Source organism: Leopardus geoffroyi, chromosome B3 (genome assembly GCF_018350155.1).
Source record: "Leopardus geoffroyi isolate Oge1 chromosome B3, O.geoffroyi_Oge1_pat1.0, whole genome shotgun sequence".
Classification (NCBI taxonomy): domain Eukaryota; kingdom Metazoa; phylum Chordata; class Mammalia; order Carnivora; family Felidae; genus Leopardus; species Leopardus geoffroyi.
The window spans coordinates 106320524-106345687 of record NC_059337.1 but is presented as its reverse complement, the minus strand read 5'-3'; the positions used below and the strand labels follow the sequence as shown (position 1 = coordinate 106345687).

At 41.8% G+C, this 25164-nt stretch overlaps 1 protein-coding gene across 6 annotated transcripts in view; it reads right to left on the bottom strand.

Moving 5' to 3' along the window:
* Positions 1-25164, bottom strand: part of DAAM1 (dishevelled associated activator of morphogenesis 1) — a 176534-nt gene that overhangs the window by 91888 nt on the left and 59482 nt on the right. For all 6 annotated transcript variants that reach the window (XR_006705051.1, XM_045451124.1, XM_045451121.1 and 3 more), the window contains one exon: positions 15778-15997. Coding sequence is in view for 5 of the 6 variants with exons in the window: in XM_045451124.1 (XP_045307080.1) it covers positions 15778-15960 (183 nt within the window). In the remaining variant the exon portion in view is untranslated. The remainder of the gene's footprint in view (positions 1-15777; positions 15998-25164) is intronic.

Here is a 25164-nt window from a genome sequence, read left to right as displayed (position 1 = left end):
TATAGTAATGCTCAATGTATTTCAAAGATTAATGCCCCCTTCACCTTTTCTGGTGGGTAAAATGTACATATGGTGAAATGTACAGATCTTAAGAATACAATTTTCAGTCTGGCAACAGAAGAGAGACTGTTTCTCCTAGCCTGTAGCTTGCCTTTTTACTTTGTTAACAATCTATTTTGATCACTAGGTGTTTTTAATTTTAATGATGTCTAAGTGATTAATATTCTTTTCTTTCAGAGTTAGTGCTTTTTGTCTTCTCTGAGAAATCTTTGCAAGTTTCAGGTCAAAAAGTATTCTGTGGTCCCGCATGGAAACTGCCCAGTTGTAGTTTAAGCTTCTATGTTTGAATCTTACTCCACATCTCCTAGACCGGACTCCTGGGGTCCTTCTTTAGATACAAAAAAGCTGGATGGCTTTTGCCTTCTCTTTTTTCCAGCTACTGGTACTCATTTAGATAGACTGCTGGACAAGGAAGGGAATTAAGCCACAGTTGATGGAAGAAGGAAAAAGAATGGAATGCAAACTAATTGAAAAATCATCTTGACATATTAGGCCCTTCAAGCTCTGCCATTACTTCAAAGCAATATTACAGATTACAGAGATTTTTCATTTTTATACTTAATTCAAAGACTGAAAGAGGCAATCATGGAAAACAAAACAGTTAGGATCACTTTATCTCAGACAGTATCTCTTTACAGGAGATTTTTAGAAAATGTACATTTATAGGGCAGAGGGCAGATTGGTGGCTGTGCGGGGCTAGAGGGAGGAGCAGGGGCTGACTGCAGATGGGCAGGGTGCTAGAAATGTTCTGAAGCAGGAGTGTGGTCATAGCGGCACAGCTGTATACATTTGCTAAAACTCACTGGACTGTTCGCTTACAAAAGGTGAATTCCATAGCATGTAAATTACATCTAAGCTGCTAAACCACAACAACAACAACAACAAAGTCAAGCTTGCTTGTTGGAGCCCCAAGGAAAACAAAAAGTTCAGAGTAGAGAAAATATAGTCTGTGTACACTGGAAGGAAAGAAATTTCTGATTGAATATTAGATAAACTAAGGAGTTGGTTTAGAAGAGAAACGGATTGCAAAGAAATGTGAAGAGAAGGAAAGTGTGTTCTCCTTTAGGATAAGCAGCTCACTCTGGGAACTGTTAAAATTTCACACACAACTTCTGTTTGAAACCAAAGATCACTTCTATGAAATATCTTTATCCTTTCCTTCAGAATTATATAGATTCTATTAATATGCATTCCATTTAGACCAAGAGATAGTATTTCCCCTAAGGTCCCTTAATATTTTTTTTTATTATTTTTTTTAATGTTTATTTTTGACAGAGAGAGACAGAGCATGAGTGGGGGAGGGACAGAGAGAGAGAAGGAGACACAGAATCCAAAGCAGGCTCCAGGCTCTGAGCTGTCGGCACAGAGCCCAACGCGTGGCTCGAACTCACAGACCGCGAGATCATGACCTGAGCCCAAGTTGGACGCTCAACCGACTGAGCCACCCAGACACCCTTAAAGTCCCTTAATATTAAATTAAAATGATGTGTTAAATGTAACGATAAAGTTTCAAGAACTTTTTCAGTTTTGGGTTGTTTTTCCCCCAATTTTCCCTACTGGTGGTGCTATAGAGTACTTGCTCCTCTGGGCCTCTGTGAATTAATAAGCAAGTTTTCCACTAAGATTAATAAATGTAATTAGCCCAGTTCCAGGGAACATCCCAGATGCTCCTAGATCACCTTACTGCTTTTGTTTTGTTTTGTTGCAATCATGCTAAGTCACATACTCTTTTCCCCAAAACAACTGTTTTGTAATTCATGCCAAGACAAATAGAACGAACTTCTTTCCTACTCCGGATGGCCCAGCTCCTTTCACTGGCCACAGAATATTCTTTCGCATTATTCTTTGTTGGATAGAGTTTTCAGTTAACTGAAGGAAAATAATTTGGCCAGTGCTAAAAGAAGAAACATTTCCACCAAGCATCAGTCCTTTCCCCACAGTGCTCAAGCTTCTTGAAAACTAAAACCAGCAAACAAAACCCTCTAGGCTTTTCTTCTTAGAGAACATTTTAATTATGTTTTTAATATCTTTATATGTATTTCATATAGTATCTTGGGGAAAAGGTATAAATTATATATTTTTATATATATGAAAAATATTATATATATTTTAAGAGGTAAAGACCTCTGAGGGAAGCCCAGCTGTGGGAACTAAAGTTCCCTAACAAAGCATGTAATTAAGACCCACTTCTAAAAGGTTCTGTACAAAGAAATCTCACCAGTCCTACACTCTGCATAAGCAGGCAACACTATACAGAAATCTACATAAATCACAAAACAATTGGCACAGTATAAATAAATCTACGGAAATGGATTGATTTGCTAGATAAAGCAAAGGAAGGAATTTTGAAATAATATACAATAAGGGTCTTGAATGGGTTGAAAGAGCTTTTCCAGATATTTAGCTAAACTGAAATATAGAGTTATTTATAAAACCTCCAAAACAGTATTGAAAGCATTTATTCTTTGAAAATCCACCAAATCAATAGATTTCAGCGAGCCAACAAGTAAGTTTCCAGCTAACCAGAGAAATCTCTAGTAAAGGAATTCTGGGTTTCTATTTCTAATGAGTTAAGCTAACTCTTTACATACATACTAATACATATTCCCGCAGAGGTAGAAGGACATGCAATTAATGCGGTGGAGAAGGGAGAATTAAAAAAGTGAGGAGACGAGAAGATAGGTCCCTGGGGTCACCCTGCTAATCAACTCACTCTTTTGTGTGTGTGTTTGGTTTTGCTCTTTCATAGTCCTTGACAAGGTGACCCACCCTCTGACTCAATGTACAGACCTCACAGAATTTCTAACCATAACTCAGACAAAGCTAAGTTTTCTCCTTCAGATTACACACGTCAGGTATTTGCCCACAGCATGTAGACCCAATTCACCCACCCTAGCCCCACCCACAAAAGGTTTCCCCACATGCCCTGTAGGCAGCAATCCTCAAGTTCACCTCACATACACGCTATGTTAGCGGTGTCTTTTCTGGATTTTTAACCTTCGCCTTCCATCCCATAACTCAATATAACCAGAAATAAGTCAAACACTTGGAGGGACAAGTGACTAGGCCTTAAGTCATATGACATGGTGATAAGTGCACCTTGGGGAAAAGGCCAAATTACAATTTTACACATGTATAGAAAAAAATGTTCTATTAGGCTGAGCTATTTCATCAAATTTATGAATGTCCTTTACCAGCACGGAAAGTGACCGTCACATCCATAGGTCACAGATTGCCAATTCAACTCTTAAAATTTAACCATAATGACCATGAGAAACAATATTGTACTTTCACTGTGGTGGTTTGAAATCTGAAAGTTAGATACCATATTTGTCAGTTTAAATATAAGTACTGTTGGTGGGAATGCAAACTGGTGCAGCCGTTCTGGAAAACAGCGTGGAGGTTCCTCAAAAAATCAAAAATAGAACTACCCTATGACCCAGCAATAGCACTACTAGGAATTTATCCAAAGGATACAGGAGTGCTAATTCATAGGGGCACATGTACCTCAATGTTTATAGCAGCGCTTTCAACAATAGCCGAATTATGGAAAGAGCCCAAATGTCCATCAACTGATGAATGGATACAGAAGATGTGGTTTGTATATACAATGGAATACTACTTGGCAATGAGAAAGAATGAAATCCTGCCATTTGCAGCAATGTGGATGGAACTGGAAGGTATTATGCTGAGTGAAATAAGTCAGTCAGAGAAAGACAGATACAGGTTTTCATTCATATGTGGAACTTGAGAAACTTAACAGAAGACCATGGGGGGAGGGAAAGGGACAAAAATAGTTACAAACAGAGAGGGAGGGAGGCAAACATAAGAGACCCTTCAATACAGAGAACAAACTAAGGGTTGATGTGGGGTGGGGAAGAGGGGAAAATGGGTGATGGACAGTGAGGAGGGCACTTGTTGGGATGAGCACTGGGTGTTGTATGGAAGCGATGAGCCACAGGAATCTGCCCCGAAAACCAAGAGCACACTGTATACACTGTCTGTTAGCCAACTAGACAATAAATTATATTTTAAAAAAATTTTAAAAAGGATTTTGTAGAGGGGCGCCTGGGTGGCGCAGTCGGTTAAGCGTCCGACTTCAGCCAGGTCACGATCTCGCGGTCCGTGAGTTCGAGCCCCACGTCGGGCTCTGGGCTGATGGTTCAGAGCCTGGAGCCTGTTTCCGATTCTGTGTCCCTCTCTCTCTGCCCCTCCCCCGTTCATGCTCTGTCTCTCTCTGTCCCAAAAATAAATAAACGTTGGAAAAAAAAAATTAAAAAAAAAAAAGGATTTTGTAGATTTCTCCCCTAAAATAGATAGATAGATAGAAAGAAAGAAAGAAAGAAAGAAAGAAAGAAAGAAAGAAAGAAAGAAAGAAAAATATATTCGGTGACTTATTACCTATTCCTAATTGGTCAGGAAAAAAAAAACAAATGGAAACAACTGCGTGCTTTAAATCCCAAAATGGATGTGTACACACAGAGAATGAACCTTGAAGGTTTTCGGCCGGTAAGATTTCTGCAAACCCTATTAGTCATTACACGAAATACCACAGTATGACTCACCACCACCTACACAGTAATGTTCTCTGTGTCTGACAGACATGTTTTCACTCGATATATAAAAATAAGAAGTGAGATCCTACAAGCAAAGGCTGACTAATAGAAAAAATTTTTAGTTTCTTACTACCAATGGTTAAGTGTTTTACACTATTTCCTTTTCTTTAAGAGTAGACAATGAAAACTATATCCAGTTTGCTAGAAAAAATCTGCCGCTAAACCTGGGGCTAATTTAGCTTCTTTGTGTTATTTCAACCAGAAACTCGGAGCAATGTTAACTTTTATTAGTATACATCACCAGCAGTTTTCCAGGAATCTACAATAAATAAATCTGTTCTAAATATATGTCATAATCATCTCCCAGTATCCACCCAGCCACCCAAATATCCAGTTTTTTAAAAAAATATTTTTAATGTTTATTTATTTTTGAGAGAGAGAGAGAGAGAGTGTGAGTGAGGGAGGGGCAGAGAGAGAGAGGTAGACAGAATCTGAAGCAGGCTCCAGGCTCTGAGCTGTCAGCCCAAGGCCTGACACAGGGCTTGAAACCACCAACTGTGAGATCATGACCTGAGCTGAAGTCAGACCGAGCCATCCAGGCACCCCAGCCAAATATGCAGTTTTTATACCTATAACCTGGTACAACTTCTGTTGACAAGGCTTAATTGGGAGAATTTCTTAGCAGTATCTCCCTCACCGAATGGAGGGGCTTTGTTAGAAAGGCACCCTAAGGCCCTGTGGGCAACCGTGAAACCAAGTTCCACACGAGCCCCCTCCCTCAATGACTCTTGCCAGCCCAGGCCCCTCTCACACCTGCTCAGCATGCCCTTCAGAGACTTTTAGGCAGCTCGGATGACACTTTTAAGTTTTATTTGGGTCAAAAGATATTTAGCACAATAGGTCGCTTCTCCCATATTGCAGCTATGTATTTTACCATGTCATATATGATAGAGACTGTTAAGGACAAAAAATAATTCTTAAACCCTATCAACTTATCCTTTCAATCTGCTGTTGATGCCAGCCACTTTCATGCTCCCTGAGTAACTGACATCCAAATGAAGAAGATGAGTAAAGAGAATGACAAAGAGGTGGATGGGGGACAGGAAGGGTGCAGGGATCAGCCCGAATTCATACTACTACTTTGAGAATAATTCAGAATACATACCCAATTGCTGGAGGATTCAGCAGTCATTAATTCATGCATATATGCATGCATGCATGCATGCAAATAGTTACTGAGCATCTCAAGCATTAACCTTCAGTAATTACTCGTCTGGACCACAAGCATTTACTGAGCACCCACTCTGGGCCACACCCTGCTCTAGGCTCTGGGGGTCCTGAGGATAAAAAAAGCCAGATACAACGCCTGAATGTCATTCTGCTCTCTGAAAGTGCAAAGGTGTCTATCCATAGAGGATTTAACATAATGAGTGTCCATGGGAATAAACTCAAAGCATCTGATTATTTCAAAGACGGCAAGAGACTTGATGACTTTTTCTTCCACATGCAAAAAATGCCCATCTTTCCCGAAAACAACCTGTATATACATTCTAAGTGAGCTTTCATTTGGTTTAGTTTAGTTTTTAAATATCCCATTGTGTAATCAAATAAATAGCAGCTGTAGGATGTTTCCAGTGGATTCATTTAAAATTGGGCAGGAGAGGAAAAAAAAATGCTGCATTTTCAGGGATCTTATTTAAAAAAAAAATACATATAGATATGGTTCTTCATCCATAAGCCAAAAAAATCATAACTAAAAGATGTAACTGGTCCTGAGCTTCTATAACACGCATCAAGAAACAGCCTGAAATTCCTGAGTAATTTTGGGAATTGAAGGCGGGGGAAGGGAGGATTCCAAGTACAACGGATAAAATGACTGAGGACCATTAGAACTGAAATACACCATCCGCCTATTGTGCATTTACCTCTCAGAGGCCATGTGACATATGTTCTATGTGAGCAAATGATGTTTAGATGATTCCCAATGCAACAATATATATTCTCATGTGCAGTTATTTATACAAACTACCAAACTGTTCTAGCCATTACTGAAACACATTTTCAAAATTACACTTGAAAGCTTACCTAAACCACATGACTTATGGAGATGAAATTATTTCCCCCAGTCCTTTAAAACCTGTATTGATTTATTTGGGGACATACAGAGAGTTGGCAAGTCAGTACAGTGTGTTGACTTTGTGTAATTCGCACATGGTAGCCTGAGGATTAAGTTAAATAATCATATTTTAAATTGTAGTCAAAAGCTAAGTAGGTATATACTGCTCAGAGTCTCTTTACAATTCATACTAATGAAAATCATCAAGGCCAAGGGGACTCATAACCATTTTTTCACTAACATCATTAGTTCAGACATGGTTTTCCATTATTTGTATTTAAAAAAAAAAAAAAAAAAGTTTTCATGTTTCTTTCCTCCACCTCTCCGCACTCTCCCATTTCAATCCCTGGAATCTAAATTTAGAAGCACCCAGAGGGGTGCCTGGGTGGCTCAGTCAGTTAAGCATCTGACTCTTGATTTCCACTCAAGTCATGATCTCATGGTTCATGGGATCAAGCCCTATGTCGGGCTCTGCGTTGAAAGCACGGAGCCTGCTTGGGATCATCCCTCTCCCTCTCTCTGCCCCTCCCCTGCTCTCTCTCAAAATAAATAAACGTTAAAAATAAATGAATAAATTTAGAAGCACCCACAAATAAGTGTATTGATTTATAACCGAGCATCTAACATGGAGTCAAAAAACGAAACCTAACAGCCTATAGGAAAGGACATTTGGAATGAATCTGGCGAGACAAAACATAAATTTAGCACTAGAAGGAGCAAAATGGTTTTGGAGTTTTACCTTAAGCTTCACTGGGTTTGTTTAGTAAACCAGAAGACAAGAAGGAAATTTAAGAAGCCATGTTGACCATCTTACTATCTCTAAGCAGACAGGGCCTCCAAGCAGCACAAAGAAATGTAGACTGTCAACTGGGATGAAGATCTACTACCAATCCTTCTTTGGTTCTTAGAATACAATGTTCTGTTCAGAAGTACAACACATATAAGCAAGCAAAACCACCTATATTAACATCACCTATGTCACAAACCGTCAGTTGTTCTCAGGGCCAAGATAATTTGTGTATAAAGTTCTGGGAGAGAGAGAGAGAGCGAGCGAGCGAGCGAGCCAGGGAGGGGCAGAGACAGAGACAGACAGAATCTGAAGCACGCTCCAGGCTCTGAGCTGTCAGCACAGAGCCTGATGTGGGGCTCGCACCCACGAACCATGAGATCGTGACCTGAACCGAAGTCGGACACTTAACCAAATGAGCCACCCAGGTTCCCTCTGTAAGAAACTTTCTATTCTTAGTCATGGCCTTTAGTGTAAATGGTGAGTTTAAAAAACAAAGAGATAAAAAGTGTTGAAACTTTTCATCAATTGTAGTGATAGTGGAAGAATTTTTATTAAAAAGAGCTTAAGACAGTCCTAGTAATAAAAGAAATTATGTTGGCAGCCTGTGGGAGATGAGTAACAATTCACATAGCTAGGGGAAGAACAAAATTTGTATACTGCTAAGTCTGTAAGACAACTTTGGATTCCTGTAGCTCCTTTCATACCAAAATGACTTCAGAATATATTGAAAAATGAAGAGATTACTGATGTAAATTCCCAGGTGAATTCACTTGGCACAGCTTAACTTGACCGTGAATTCATCTGACTCTGATACACCAACTAAATTCTCCCGTTCCTGCTATCTCTATTTCTCATATCCTACGTTGGCTACTAATGTCCTCAGTAATTAGCAGTAATAAAACTGACCTATAGTAAGTAATTGACATTATAATTACATTTATGAGGATACAAATCCCATCAACCTATGGTATCCATGATCACCACATTCCCCATTGAGATTTAATTTTCTCTGGTAATCCTCAATGGTATAAATGGTTGTTCTATGATCACTGATTTTCTTAATAAGTTTCTTTAAAATATGCTACATTTCCTGGAAGGCACAGCACTCTACAGTTTATTATCCTAAAATATTAGACCCATTGGCCAAATAAATGGGACACTAAGCAATGGATTCAAAAGAAAACAGATTAACCAGAAAACAGTGTAAAATGTAATTGGTCATATTTCAGATTTAGGAAAACTTGGGTCCATACTGCATATTATTTCCAACCAGCCATAAATTCATAGTGATGCACTGTGTTAGAAATGAAAGTTTTCCTCTAATCAATCTATGAAACTGATTCCAAATACACAAAACAGTGTGTGTACTAGAAGAGTGGAGATTTAGTGCAAAACACTTCAAAAATAATAGCCAGCCTTGTCTTAAACCTGGTTTCTCACCTAAAATCTCACCCAGGGCTATTCTGCACATTTTACAAGGCAAGAGGGCTGAGGGAACTCGTTAGGAGATACCAACTCCAGTATCACTGCTGCTGTGGAATATTCTGCAGGGAACACTTAGCCCATCAATTCCGGGTGGATGCAGGAGTCTATACACTGGGTAGAAGGGCAGAAAAGGGGAAGGGGGGCTCCTAGTAATTCTCTATTTCCTTTTTATTTCAAAATTAAAGTGCCCTGAGGAGGTATGTGTTACAGCAAGATAGCATCTCATCTCAACAAGTGGACTCAAATGAAAACATACTCAGAATCTGTTCAAGAAAACATGAAACCTTTTGCTTAACTAACCAACACTTCACAGAGACTGCAAAGAACAACGGTCATTTTTGTAAATGTAATCAAATAGCAATATATTTTGCCGTACTTTCATACACAGTAAAACCCCGGATTGCAAGTAACTTGCTCTACAAGTGTTCCGCAAGACAAGCAAATGTTTCTAATAAATTTCAACTTGATAAACGAACTATGTCTTGCAACAGGAGTAGTAGGTGACACCGAATATCACATGATCACAACTGAGCCAATGGTTATTCTCTCTCTCTCTCTCTCTCTCTCTCTCTGCAGGATTGTGGGTGATCGTCTCCCCTTCTCAGATGCTTGGTCTCAGGTTGAGGTGTTTGGCAGAAATCAATGATTTTCCAGAACATTGGAAGGTGCCCACAACTGGCACTATTTTTTGATACTTCAAAGCACCTAGGGACAATCCCCTGCTTTTCCATCCAAGAGTAAGCTTAGGAATGCTTTGCTTCATTCTAGGTCAGGCTGCCTGCAGATATAGACCGTTTCCTCTGCTGCCTTATTGCCTGTTACATTGAATACAGTATATGACAGAGTTTATTAATACTGTAGTCAACATCCGTACGAGCATATACAATGGCCCCCATGCAGAAAGAGACTCCATGGAGCCAAAAGATAGCAGTGATTCCATCAGTGATAGTAGTGAAAGTCATCCTGCACAGTACCCTCCTCTCTCTGGTCTCCCTCACACAACCATGAAGGTTTTCAAAGGAAAGTGCAGGTTAATTTGTTTATTTTTCTTTATATTTTGTATTTTATTATTTTGTTACTATATTATAGTATTGAGTTTCCATTATTCCTTATGGGGAAATTCGCTTTGATATACAACTGCTGTGGATTGCAAGCATGCTTCTGGAACGAATTATGCTGGCAAACCAAGGTTTTATTATATTTGGTTTGCTGAGAAAACCTGTAAAAAAGCAGAGGCACCTTCCTCTCATTCAAATAAGAATCTGAGATATAGAATTAAATCAATAACACAACCATCCCCATCCCCTTTTCCAGAACCACTTCTCAGAAGCCCCAGTCCTCCCAGCTTCCTATTTCATGTTCCATCTACATTGAGCTTTCTGTTCTTTGATACTTCCACACTTTCTGTCACCTCCCGGCCCCCTACTGTGCTGTTCTCAAGGTCTGTAACAATCTCTCCTCTTTGCCCTGATATTCCTACTAGATTCTCATGTCTTAACATTAAATGAAACCTCTCCCACAAAGCCTTCCAAGACCCTTCCACACTAAGTTAGGAAACTGTGGGGTTTAGAATCTAGCAAGTTTGTTATTAACTTGACAGCTAAGCTAAGGAGTCAAGCAAATGGAAATCAAAATATGTACCTTCTTTCTCACTCATGTAAGCTGAGTTGGAGAACTCAATTTTCATCTGAGGACAAGTGGCCTTGCTGAGATTTCAAGGCTGAATTAGACACTCACCTACCAGTGGTAGGGTCAGCTGGACAACTGTAGAACTCCCCAAGGGGAGCTCACTGCTAGGAAATTTATAGTACCACAGACCTGAAAGCTGGTTGATTGGCAGAGAAATCGACAGAGAAAGGGACTGAGGGATGCATATTCCCATGAGGACTTGGAAGAGAAGCTAGGAATTACTGGGCAAGAGAGCTAGGTTTATAGATATGGAACCTGTGAGTGCAACTCCCTTCTTGTGAAAAAAGGCGAATGAACATTCTTCCCCAACAATATATACTGCTGGAAGAGCCCCTCGTAATCCTGGGGCACACTGGATAAGATTGTGTGTGTATTTGCCTATTTCCCCGCTACACCTTTGGTCCCATAAATTCATTAACAACCATGGCTGCTTTGCTCACCAGTTATCTCAGGACACACAGCAGCCACTCATCACACGCACATACCCTGAAAGAACTGACCAGTCAATTAGTGACACATCCTTCTATTCATCCCAAAGGAAATCTATTTGCTAACGTTGAGATGAAAAAGTTATTTGAATAAGGACAACTTACAGATTCATGATGCCTAGGGGTCTTCAAATAGGTCAGCAAAAACAATCTAAGACCTTTAGAAGCCTGTAGAAAAGGCAAGACTATAGCTGAATCTTATTTTACGGGAACAGTGTTGACTCTTGGGTTGGTTATGCTCACGATGTGTGGCTGAAGCAAAGGACAAAGCAGAAAAAGTGGGGAGAGGAGGCGGGGGAGGTAATACAGGAAAAAAAGGATTGATGCTCGAAAGGCATAAAATACAGAGTTGGCAGAGATTACACAAACTCTCAACTGAATGCTTTTTAAAATATACCAAATCAGTTAAAATTGTTAGCATAGAGACTATTTCTGTGTGACAACTCACAAAAATAAATTAATTAGATAGTTAAAAAATTCCCAAGTTACATGTTCTCCGTTCTCCAGGAGCCATCGAACAGCTTTAGAAGCAGCAGGTCAATCGGTAGGAAGTAATAACAAGTGTCGGCAGAGATAGGGTCAAACTGGAACCCTCATACACTGCAGGTGGGAATGTAAAATGGTGCAGACACTTTGGAAAACAGTCTGGCAATTCCTAAAAATTTAAGCATTGTGTTAGCATATGGCCCAGAAATTCCACTCCTAGGTCTGCACCCGTGCGAACTGAAAATATATTTCCATGCAAAAACTTGGGTATGAATAAAGTTTACAGTGGCATTATTCATAATAGCTGAAGACTGGCAACAATCCAAATGTCTGTCAATGATGAATGGAGAAACAAAATGTGGTATGTCCATACAGTGGAGTATTATTCAACCATAGAAGGAAAAGAAGTATCGATACATGCTGCAACATGGATACATTGAAAAGATTACGGTAAGTGAAAGAAGCCAGTCACAAAGGACCACATATTACACAATTCCATTTTTATGAAATACCCAGAATAGACAAATTCACAGAAACAGGAGTAGATTAGAGGTAGCCAGGGGATGGCGAGCTGGGGAGAAATGCGAAGTGACAGTTAATGGGTAAGGGAATTACTTTTGGAGGTCATGAAACCATGCTAAAATTTATTGTGGTGATGCTTGCACAACTAAAAGCCATTGAGCTGTACACTGTAAATAGGTGGATTATAGTCTGTGAGTTATATCTCAATAAAGCTGTTAGGAAAAAAAAAAAATCGGCAGGGTTTTGGACTGGGACCCCCAGGAACCACTACATCCTGAAATTGGAACGAGTCTTGTTCCACTGCCTATGGCAGGCACTCCTCACGGCCCACCCTCCTTACAGATTCCCGTGGCTGACCTCCCGCTCAGGCTTGCTTTATTTATGAGATGATAAGGTTGCAGCAAGCAATTCTGAAGGCAACCTATTTGGTACCGCTCATTTAAAAACATTAAATGGGTGTGTCATCAGAAGAGGCCAAGGAAACTAGCTGACACCAACCGGCTGTGATGAGATGCTTTCCAACAGATACAGAGGTAAAATGCCCTGCAAGTTAGGACCCACACTGGCTCACTCACAGCGGGCAGATTAGCTTTCAAGAAAAGGAAAAACCTGGGATATGTGCTTAGGGTGTTGTGTCCAGGAAATACTTATCTCCCATCCTTCTCATTGCACTAGGATGTGGGTTATAAAGCACCTAAGAGGTGCCCCCCTTTTTAAAGAAGTTATCTTCTTTATACCAATCCTATCAGAGAGATGGTATTGTCCCCATTGTATAGGCAAGGCAATAAACTTAAACTCCAATAGAAACCATCTTAAAGGCAGTCACCCCAGGTTGCAGAGCAGTCTGACTCCACAGGCCCAGCACGCTCCCATTCCCCACCTGGCCTCCCTATCCTGTGCACGGGCAGAGGCAGAAGCGCTTCTGCGAACACTCAAGAGAACCCACAGAGGTTTCCCATGGCTCTGAGCCCACCTCTCTTGCCCCAGCACACCGCTGGCCATTGGATGGGTTTGTGGTCTAAGTCCCTGAAGTAAGGAGTGGACAGAAATCCATCCGTCACTCACCGGGACAGATACAAACCTCAATATAATTTGTTTTCCAATGGTTTCTGCTTAAAGTTCTGGTTTGGCATTGGCTTTTTAACAACTAACAGCTGTAGGCAATTTCCACACAGAATAAAGACATCAATAAGGCAGAGGAGTGGAATTTTCTCCCTTATGAATACAGAACAATGAGCTGCCTTCAAGATGTACATGGAGCTGCCACCACACAGGCTCTGGCTTAGGTCTCATCTGGGGAGTCTGATAGAGCACAATTGAAAAGACAGTGGAGGTAGAGGCTGTGAGGGTACTAACTCTGCCCACCAGCTCCAACTAGCACCAAGTGGGCCCTCATCTATCAGCAACATCTATCTCCTTAGGTGGGCTTTGGGTTTTCAAATACTTTAAATGGGATACACTGGACCAGATGGACCTGACAGATACATTCAGAACTTCTCATCCAAAAGCAGCAAAATACACATTCTTCTCGAGTGCACGTGGAACATTCCCCAAGATAGATCACATACTGGGTCATAAAATACTTTACGTGGGAAATAAAACCAAGCCCGTGAATATATTATTGCCCTTCCTGATAGCCATCATGGTAGATGATTCACTGCCTCTCCCTGGAAGAGGATTGTATGTCCTCCACTGCCCCAGTGACCTCAGGATTGTCCATGCGACTTGTGGTGCCAGTCTCTACAGAAGGATGATTCATTCTTCCCCTGTGATCTCAGGAGTGGCCACGTGATTTTCACCTGCCAAAGAAACGTGGGTGGAAGTGCCACATGCCATTTCCAAGCATAAGCTTAGAGCCTACTAGCAGTTTGCCATGTCTCTCCTTACTCTTCCACCAGGCCTGGGTCTTGGATGAAAGATGGTGAGGAACAAAACCACACCTGACCCACAATGGGCATGCAGCATTAGCAAGGGATAAGCTGTTGTAGTTTGTAACCGTCACAGGATGAACTAGCTGAGATGACTGAGACAGCCATTGACACCGATCCCCTCCACTTCCCTTCTTACCTTCAATCACTCACAGCTCACATCCTCCAGAATGTCTTCCTTGACCACCCTCCTCATCACTGTCCTATACCTCACAACACATCTACACACCATGCAGAGGTGGGTTGTGCTTCTTCCTCTAGTGGCATTGTACTTTTTTTTATCAATCCCCTTTTGCTACTGAAACTGTCAGCTGTTTCAGAGAAGGTTCCAGTTTCCCACTTCGAACCTCCCCATTAATACCTAGAACATAATCTCTGCATGCAGAGGTGGGAGAGGGGAGAGATTCCTTAAACACCAAAAATATTCATCAACATCGTAAAATACAAACATGCGGCCAACAGCCATCTCTTCTTTTTCCCAACCAATTCTGGTTGGTAATAGGCTTGGTAATACTCTCATATTGCCTTATCTTATAGGGTAAGTCTATAGGTAAATTCTGTTCTGGAAGAGCTGGAGTGGACTGATCGCTTCAGATATTACCCCTGGAGGGCAATAACACAGCCTACATTACTTTCTGACCTAAGAGTCATGCAAAATGATAGCACTCTCGAGTATCTGTTGAATGATACAAATGGTCTGATTCGTCTGATTAGAACTAACTCCATTACAAAATGCCGGCAATGATCGAGGGAGGATAGAGTACTCATGTAACATTTATTGAGCACCCAATGAGGGCCAGGCACTGGGCCATTCCCACTATGTATTACTCTCACTTCGACACTACATCACACTAGAAGGAGGACTTATTTTTTTTCTCACTTTCCAGAAAACAGGCTCATATGCTTCTTCCATACTTACACAGATAATAAAGTCAGAATAGTAACTTGAACCAACGTCTTCCTAATCCACATGCCAGGACTCTTTGAACTATGCCATAATATACCTCTGTAACATGGAATGGAAAGAAACACTACTTCAGAGGTACCTAAAAAGCTAAGCTGAAGAGATCACTTACATCTTTTGAGAAGAGGTCCTACACCAGATATCTCTCTCACTTCAGTACAGTGGATTCTAAAATATGACAGGATCCATGAAAAGCTTCCCACAACACTTATTACTACAGTTTGATCATTAGGCTAAATAATTAACTGCCTTAAGTAATAATGGCTTTCATCAAAGGATCTGGGACAGGAAGAGGAGTAGGACTAACTGTTAAGAAGACATTCATACAGCACACTGAGAGTAGGGGTGGAGAAAGCATTAGAGAATTGGGGGGCTGTGAGGCAGAGGACACAGGTATAGACTCACGCTGGGATGGAGGGGAACAGGAGAAGCAACTTGGGATGTGATTCGGCCACATATTCGAAGATCAAAGGGCCTAAATCCCTTCACTTAAAGCAAAGCCCTCTGATGTAGTAAAGCTACCTTCTTCTTTCTCTTCCTCCAGAGGCTCAGTGCCCACAGCTGGGGTGCCAATACAAAGGGGTCATTGCACTGAAGAAGGGCGAGCCCATGGCTAACCAAACGAAACCAGGCACACCCTCTCCTCTTCCTCCTGGCTCCCAACCACTGGCAGGAAGCAAGTTGGAGACTCACCACAAGTTCAGTGAACATGACATCCAGCTCCTCCACAGGGGGCATGGGTAATGCTGGCTCCATGGTCTGAAGCGCAAAGTTGCTATCGTTTCGCAGCCGATAGGTGATTTCCGGGTGATCATTATTTCGGAAACAGCAAAAGATGAATGAAATCCCCCGTCCACCTCTCTTCCTTGGGGCCATGGCGGATTTCTGTTCTATTTCTTGAAGTGACTAAACTCTGCAAAAACAAGACGTGACATGGTTAAAGGTGCAAAAATGGATAAAAGATTTTTTTTTTTTAAAGCCAGACCAATTCAAGAAAGACCCTCTGCCCTGGAGGCAGTTGATAGCCTGCAGGGCATAAAGAGGACAACCCCAAGATGGTTTGGAGTTCAGTTACACAAAGAGCACATCCTTCTGTTCACTTGTTGAATGTTTCCTGTGACCAACTGGTGAGCAAACGGTACAATTCTCCCCCTCCACACCACGGCACATGCCCCAGTCGCACTGGGCTACTGGCCATTCTTTGCCTATCACATGCTCTTTCTTGCCAACCCATCTTGTTCTTTAACATCCCCTGAAAGAATGACCTTCTCTTCCTCACCCCTTAGGAATCCAGGATCTCTTATCCTTTAAAGTTTGATACCAACGTCCTCTTTTTCACCTTCTCAAAGGAGAATTAATATGTATGCTAAGGTATATCTACCCATTCCAGCTCATATCATATTCTATGTTTGTTAAGAGAGTATTGTCCTGTTAGACAGCCAATAACTTCAAGTCAGGGGAAGGGACTGACCATCAAACACCTTGTTGGCCCTAGTGCCCTGCACAGTGCCAGGAAGGAAGGAGGCACTCAGTTCATGTTTATCATGTTGAATAATTTAAATTCATAACAAACGAAGAGTGATTTCACATGAGCTTTCCAAACAGAAAAGATCAAAGGAGTTCACCAATACAGAGATAGTCATAGTATATTCACATAACAGAATACTACACACTCATTTAAAAACAACACGGCATCTGTATATGTAGATATGAAAACATGTTCAAGATACTTTATGATATACTGTACGTATTACAGGATTACATGTTTTAAAGAATGCATATATGTTTTTATGAATATATGTAAGAAAGGGCAAATAGCACTAACCTCTAAAATAAAAACAGGGGATTGGAGAACTATTCTTTTTCATTTGGTACCCTTTTGAATTTGAATTTTTTTTAATGTTTATTTATTTTTGAGACAGTGCAAGCAGGGGAGGGGCAGAGAGAGAGGGAGACACAGAATCCAAAGCAAGCTTCAGGCTCTGAACTGTCAGCACAGAGCCTGACACGGGGTTTGAACCCATGAGCTGTGAGATCATGACCTGAGCCGAAGTCAGACGCTTAATCGACTGAGCCACCCAGGTGCCCCTTGAATTTGAATTTTTACCATAAAAATACATTTTTAGGGGCACCTGGGTGGTTCAGTCAGTTAAGTGTCCAACTGTGGCTCAGGTCATAACCTCACGTTGCGATTCCTGAGTTCCAGCCCCACGTTAGGCTCCATGTTGACAGCTCACAGACTAGAGCCTGCTTTGGATTCTGCATCTCCCGCTCTCTCTGCCCCTCCCCTGCTCGTGCTCTCTTTCTCTCTCAAAATAAATAAACATTAAAAGAAATTTTTAAAAAACACATTTTTAATTATTATATAGTTTTTTGTAATTGTATGTATTGCCTTGGGAAAATTCCAAAGTTACACTGTCAATTGAAAAAAGCAAATCAGGGGCGCCTGGGTGGCGCAGTCGGTTGAGCGTCCGACTTCAGCCAGGTCACGATCTCGCGGTCCGTGAGTTCGAGCCCCGCGTCGGGCTCCGGGCTGATGGCTCGGAGCCTGGAGCCTGTTTCCAATTCTGTGTCTCCCTCTCTCTCTGCCCCTCCCCCGTTCATGCTCTGTCTCTCTCTGTCCCAAAAATAAATAAACGTTGAAAAAAAAAATTTAAAAAAAAAAAAAAGAAAAAGAAAAAAGCAAATCAAAGAATGATACGTACAACACGATGCCATACTGGCTTTTAAAAAACCAATCTCATACAACATTACAAGCTCCGGTAGAAGTTTTCATAAATAACAATGATTTACAAACACTTCTGGAGTCAAGATCTCGCTCATTTAAGGGATGGTGGTCTCCAAAAGCCAGCGACTAGAAGTCTTTTAGAGGGAAGGGAAGGCAAATGTTAAGAGCAGGTTGTCCCTCATGTAGCCCTATGTGATACTCCAACTGGCTCTGGAATAACAACTTGGCCGAGACATCCAATATCCCAAACTGTTGAAGCACATATCTCCTGGCCTAAAGTGTACTTGTTCAATGACATAGGAGACATGTGCAGTGCCTGGGATTCCTTTGGCAGATGTGTGTTAATACCTCTTATATACCAGACACTATAAGCACTGAAGGATACATAAAGGAAATGGGTCACTAGGAGATTATAATCTGGTGGGAGAGAGTAGTACACCAAACAGTTATAAAAAGGCAATATGGTATATTATACCAGTGGATGCTACGTAATCGAGCAGGAAGTACATAGGGGAGAACGTGGGTATGGTCCCTGATGGATGAGTGGAGCTTCAATAGATTATGGAAAGCAGGGCATTTTGGCAGAAGGAACAGCGCAAGCAAAGGCATGGGGTGGGAAGGGGCATGGAGTACATAGGGAATGAGCAGTGGTGTGGCACAGCTTGTGTTATATAACACAGCCTTCCCACAGCAAAACCCTGGGGCTCTCATCTTCCTGATCAAAACCCACTGAAATCTCTCCGATACCAATCTAAACTGGCTTTCAGTGCTCCATCAAATCAGATCCAACTCAACTTCTCTGTCTTTCCCATTTCCTTGAAAGTATCTTTCACTTTAGCCAACAGACCATTTTCCACGTCCCATTCACATCCCACGCTCCTCTCTTCTTCCATCCCAGTGGTCTGCTCATTCCTTCTGCCTTTATCTTTGTCAACACGCTTCCATCCTGCCAGCACCCATACTGACAGTACTTAGTATGGTGAGCCCATCCACGGCTGGTGAAAACTGAAATTTGTTTCAACGTTCCTGAAGGGCAGTTTACCAACGCCTTTCACTCATACTTTTGACTTGAAGTATTTCTACTCCTAGAAATATATCCCAATGGAATATTCCGAGATACTATCAAAAATGTGGTCACAACAATTTTCAAAGCGTTACCTAATAACCAATAAACAAAGGCATAAAATAAGTTCTAGTTATAGGACACTATATGAAAAGGTTAATCATGGTATAACTAGATGACAGATGACTAAGCAGTCCTCTCTAAAAGAATATTTAATGACATGCGCATTTTATATGTAAAATAAAGAATAGGTATCCAGTGTCCCATTTATGTACGAACAAGTGTACATATATGAGCTGTCAGGATGGGAGCGTGTTGACAAAGATAAAAGGAAAAAAGGATAAGAGAAACAGCACAATGTGAGCCAACAGTAAGCTTGTGTCAAAAACACCAAAAAATTTCTTTGTACTTTCCCAAGTTGTTGTCACAATGAAGACATACTACTTTCACAATCAAATGAAGATGAGATTTAAAAAAAAAAAAACAAAAATTGTATGATCATTTGTTTATATGACAGATGGAAGGAGGGGAATGTGTATGCAAAAATGTTCTTATCAAAAATATCCAAGTTATGGTGATCTATACACCAGTGTCCCAAACTATCTGAGGCGAAGGATGAGTTGCTTCCCTCCAATCTGTTAGCAATGTATTTTTGTAAAATAGAGTACAACTATTTCAGCAATGGCAAAATGCTAGAAGAATTTCTCTAAGAGTGCAATTCTTGTATTCTTTGTTAACCAGCATGGGGAAAGAGCAATACCACTGATGTACACGAGGAGATGGGAGTTCAGACTTAGTTCACTAAAAGACAACTGTGAGTGTCTGTCTCTGATGTATGTCCTCAGGACCCAGCCGTGTCCCCCTCGGCAGCCAGGCCAGAGTCCTGCACACCCTGTCACTCAACTGTCAGTAAGTATACTGAAGAGACCGTTCAGGGATTAGTGTCAAGGTCTGCATGACTAAGCACCTCCGTATGGGGGTAAGCAGGCAGCATTCACGCTACTCTAAGACGGGAGAAAACAAAAACAAAAAAACAAAAAACGGGCAAGACCCAGCTCATGGAAGGTCATATGGTCCATGCTTAGCTTTCGAGTTTATTTCCAGGCAGTCTTGCTAACCTATCCCATTAAATGTGGTCTGGGCCCTCTTAGCATGTTGTGACCCTTATGAGGCAGAGCCAACACTTAAGGTAATTTGTGATCTGGGTCTTACTTCCCCTAATGAAGAGTCAACTCCATGAGAAAAAGTGCCCACAGCTTGTGTCACTTAGTGCCTCACACACATAGGAGCACGACCCAAGTATTTGGGAAATGAATAGAGAGCAACTTTACTTTTGTACTTTATAGGTTGTTTCACTTAAACCCAAGTTTTATTACATTCTGGCTGTATTGAGGGGGGGGAGGGTGTGCACAAGAAACACAGAGATCTAAAAATCAGCCCAAAGTATTTAAGTCTTTTTTTAAGCCAGCAGTTCTATAAACAAACACAAAATGAGGGTCTTGGCTAGATTCTAAGATGGGTGATAAGATACAGAGTCTATTACGTTTAAGAACCTAATTGAAATCATTTTAATAAGGACCAAAATATTGCCTTTGACAGGTGATTTGTGTTTAAAAGCCTCACGAAAGCCCAAAGGCCCAGTTTTTATGCTGGCTCCTGTGTGTGACACCGAATACAAGGTCTTCCATTAAACCCATCCTTAAACTGTAGATGATGGCAAAGCTTTGAGACTTCCAACAGGCTGCCATTTTTTTCTATGTTTATTTATTTTTGAGAGAGAGAGAGAAAGACAGAGTGTGAGCAGGAGAGGGGCAGAGAGGGAGGGAGACATAGAATCCGAAGCAGGCTCCAGGCCCTGAGCTGTCAGCACAGCGGGGCTTAAACTCTGAAACCATGAGATCATGACCTAAACCGAAGTCAGCGGCTTAATCAACTGAGCCACCAGGCACCCCCAGGCTGCCATTTTTAATACACACACTTGGAACTCACTGTTAAGAGCCTAGATTCCTAGATATAGACCAAAGTGGAAGCATAAGTAAACACTTCTGGTCAGCCCTCCTTAACCGCCCCGGCACTTCGCTAATGAGCAATCCCAACAGCTGTGTATGTAATTTTACAAAGCACATCCACACCCAACACTGCATTTTATCATCCTCATTTCACATATCAGACTGAAAGGGAGACTTGGGAGGGAGTGGGGAAGTTAGGAAGAGAGAAGTTGGGGAGGGACTTGCTTTGCTGTAGAACGTAAAGGGATGTTGACTGGAAGAAGCCTAACTGGTTCGGAGTGGGGCAGGGAAGCTTGGCAGAGGTCAGGGAACCTGAGTGCTTAATCCAATGGAAATCCAATCCCCACCCTCTCCAACCTCAAGGCCATTACCTTAGTTCAGCCTCCCCTTATCTCTCATCTGTATAATTACAACAGTTCGTAACTCTTCTCCTTAACCTGTGGTTCTCCAGTTTAGGGGCTGACAAACCTTTTCTGTAAAGGACCAGATAGTAAATATTTTTAGCTTTGTGGGCTCTTAAGCCTCTATCACAACTTGTCAACCTTGCCATTTTATTCTGAAAGCAGCCACAGACATCTGTAAAAAATGGGCATGCCTATATGCCAATACAACTTCACCGTGGACACTGAAATCTGAACTTCACAGAACTTTCTCATGTCACAGAATATTCCCTTTCAAAATTTGATTTATTATTTAAAAATGTGAAAACTATTCTGAGCTCATGGGCCATACAAAAATAGGTGGTGTGTGCATGGAGGCCCAGGGCTTGAAGGTCACCAACAGCTGCCCTAGTTCATCGTATTCATCATTTAATTCATTAAGTCAAAATTCTGTTGAGTACTGAGGTGTCTGGCTGGCTCATTTGGAAGAGCACATGACTTTTGATCTCGCGGTCATAAATTCGAGCCCCACGTTGGGTGTTTACTTAAAAAAAAAAAAACAACCCTGCGGGGGGGGGGATTTATTGCATGCTAATTACGTGCCAAGCACTGTTCTAGGCACTGAGGAAACAGGGATGAAAATGAGATGATGTGCCCTTCAGGGAGTTTTAGAAAAGATGTTTTGGAAAAGGCATGAAAAAAAAAATCAAGTAAACTATATTAATTTTGGTTAGGGTTACAGGGGATGCAAGAAGCAAGTGAAAGAAAATGGTGGTGATGGTGGTGGTGGAGACAGCGACTTTCAATAGTGTGATCGGGGACAACCTCTCCAGAGAGAGGGCATTTAAGCTGAGACCTAATGGATGAATGGTACCAGTCCTGCTAAGTGTTGGAGGCAGATGATTCCAGGTGGGAGGAGTATGTGCAGAAGCCCAGAGCAGGTGGGCAACTGGCACATCTGGATCAGGGAAGAAGACAAGTATGGCTGGGGCATAGTGAGTAATGACAGTGTTAAGAGAGAAGAAGCTGGAGAGGGGAGAGGCCCAGACTCCAGGGACTCGTACACCAGAGTGAGGAGTCTGGGGTTTATTCTGGGAACATCATAAATGTGATTGTGTCACTCAATCACGACTTCTGTCATGTCTCCTGGATACAGTACAGCTTCCGGCTGTAAGACCCTCCGTGGTCTAGTCCTTGGCTACTTATTGTCTATCCTTGTCTTCCAGTACCATGAGCACTGTCCATCCATGTGCCACCCCCACCCCCGCCACGTGCACGAAGTAATCAGACCTTCACAGGAGTCACTTCTGAGCCCACACATCCACAGTTCCCTCAGCCTAAGGTGCTCTTTTCCTTATGAACCTAAGTGTCTTCCACTGACCATTCAAAACCCACTCAATGTTTTAATGGGCCTTAAGTTTTCCAGAGATGGTCGCACGTTTCTTTCCACATCCCAAGCAGTATATATGTGTGTGTGTGTGTGTGTGTGTGTGTGTGTGTGTGTGTGTGTGTATAGTTGAGTGTTTTTTGGTTGTCTGGATTTTTTTTTTTTTAATTTTTTTTTTCAATGTTTATTTATTTTTGGGACAGAGAGAGACACAGCATGAACGGGGGAGGGGCAGAGAGAGAGGGAGACACAGAATCGGAAACAGGCTCCAGGCTCTGAGCCATCAGCCCAGAGCCCGACGCGGGGCTCGCACTCATGGACCGCGAGATCGTGACCTGGCTGAAGTCGGACGCTTAACCGACTGCGCCACCCAGGCGCCCCATGGATTTTTTTTTTTAATTCACGTCTGTTTCCCCCACCAGACTATGAGACCTTGAAGACAGGGACTATGCTTCATTCAGTCTCTGGCACATGGTATATTCTCAATACATGTTTGTTGAATGCAAAAGCATAAATGCCTAAGTGAACAGATGGCTTGTTTCTGAACTTCAGGATTGTGTGACTGGGTGTTCTTCCCACAGTTGCCTGCAGATCTCTTTTTCACAAATGCCAAGACATTTAAAGTCAACCAGATCACCAAGTGCTCCTTAGCCACTTGTCAAGCTTTCTGATGCTGACAGTAGCCTCACAAACAGACTTCATCCTCTGGGTATTTGCAGCTTCCCTCAAGCAAGGAGCTTCTTTCTGGCTGAATTAGCTCATGCTTGTTTTTTCCACCCAGCCTCAAAAGTAAGATCCATGGGAAACAGACCCACTGAGAATCTTTTAGACTTTTCCCCATTCCTTACATTCAATGAACACCTCGCCCGAGAAAGTATTCACTTCTTCACCTATCATAGCTGAACCTCAAGAAGCTAGACACAGCATTAGGTGCTATAGACACAGATGAAGAAAGTCCACAGACTCAGGGAGATCACAGACTAGTGGGGACATTTAGGGAGCGGCGAAGCTGCTAACTCTGTCCAGTGAAGAGGGAATACAGAGTTACTGAAACCTGGGACCTGTGTTTCCACATCTTGGCCCCTTTTTAATCAGATCAGCCCGAGGGAAAGGACTAATTCCACCATGACAGCTGGGCCCTCAACCAGAACACATCTTCTAATCTCAGCTTCTGGCATCGTTGCAGAGGGGAAGAAGTCACTTCTGCGACATCCAAAATGCAATCCATCTATAACATTACAGATGACTATTGCTATGCCACGCACAAGGAAGCAATTAAAAAGCTACTTAAGATTCTGGAGCAGGTGCATTCTGCTTAGCAAAGAATAAGAAATTTAATCCATCTGTGGCCTAGCTCGAAGTCAGAGTCATTTGTACTGCTCTTTAACAAAACAAACAAGACTCTCAACATGGTAACAGTCAACAAATGAGGGCCAAATTTTGGGGAATATAGATGATGATGATCAGGATGATCTAAAACATTGGAGAACTTACAGTCCACAAGAAGACCCTCCCTAACACTCTCCTTCGATAATGTCAGGTCACAACACATATGTGATACGTAAGCATTGTTTTCCACAAAGCAGGTCAATATCTGTACCGAATAAATAGGGGAAACTTGAAAGCAGTGTTGACAAAACAGATTTGCACCCATGCGTACATCTTTCTGATTGCTTCATCAGGGACTTTTGCCACACGTTGGTAAGATGGCTGTCCAGACCGAAGGATACGCTCACTGGCTAAGTAACCACGGTTGTCCTCTAACCAAAGTGGTCACGGGGGAAGCAACTTAGATGCTGGAGGAAGAGAGACAAGGAGAGACCATGATTTCCTGCCAGCCACCAACGTGATTAGACAGTTGAGAGCTCCTGCATGTACTCACATCGATATCGTAACCCACGTCTATTTTTTTAATCAAGACAGTATTTCGCGTTTAATTCTCCAATTATAATTTCAGTACTAAAATACTGGCATTGTTCCTTCATTGTAAATGGTCTCCGGAATTTCTGAAACAATGTCATAGACTTAAAAAGAGGGACAAGCAAAAAAAAAAAAAAAATTATACCGTAAGAGCAACTTTAAAGAGAATGGCCGGGGAACCCTCCATTTTGGTGCCATACCTCTTATTTTCAGAGATGCAGTTTACCCCACATTTTGCAATTTTCCAATGGGCCCTGACATGCAGTTTTGGTTTCAACAGCACGATAATGTTAACCCAAATTCTCTTATCAAGAAGAATGTGAAAAGAAAAAACTGCTTCGCTTCTTTCCTTGGCCATCTCTCTCTCCTCTCGCATTCCTCATGTCTGGTTTCATTTCCCAAGCACACCAGATGCCAAGTACTATTTGGAGCTTTAAAAAAATCATGGGATACAGTCTAAAGGTTGCAGGAGAAACGTTTGAAAGGCAATGTGTTTTCCCCGCAAGTTTCAACATCCTCTCCACCAGGAAACGGAAAGGGCGTTTCTCAGTGTGTCCAGCGGAGGGCCAGCCCTTCCCACACACTCAAGTCCC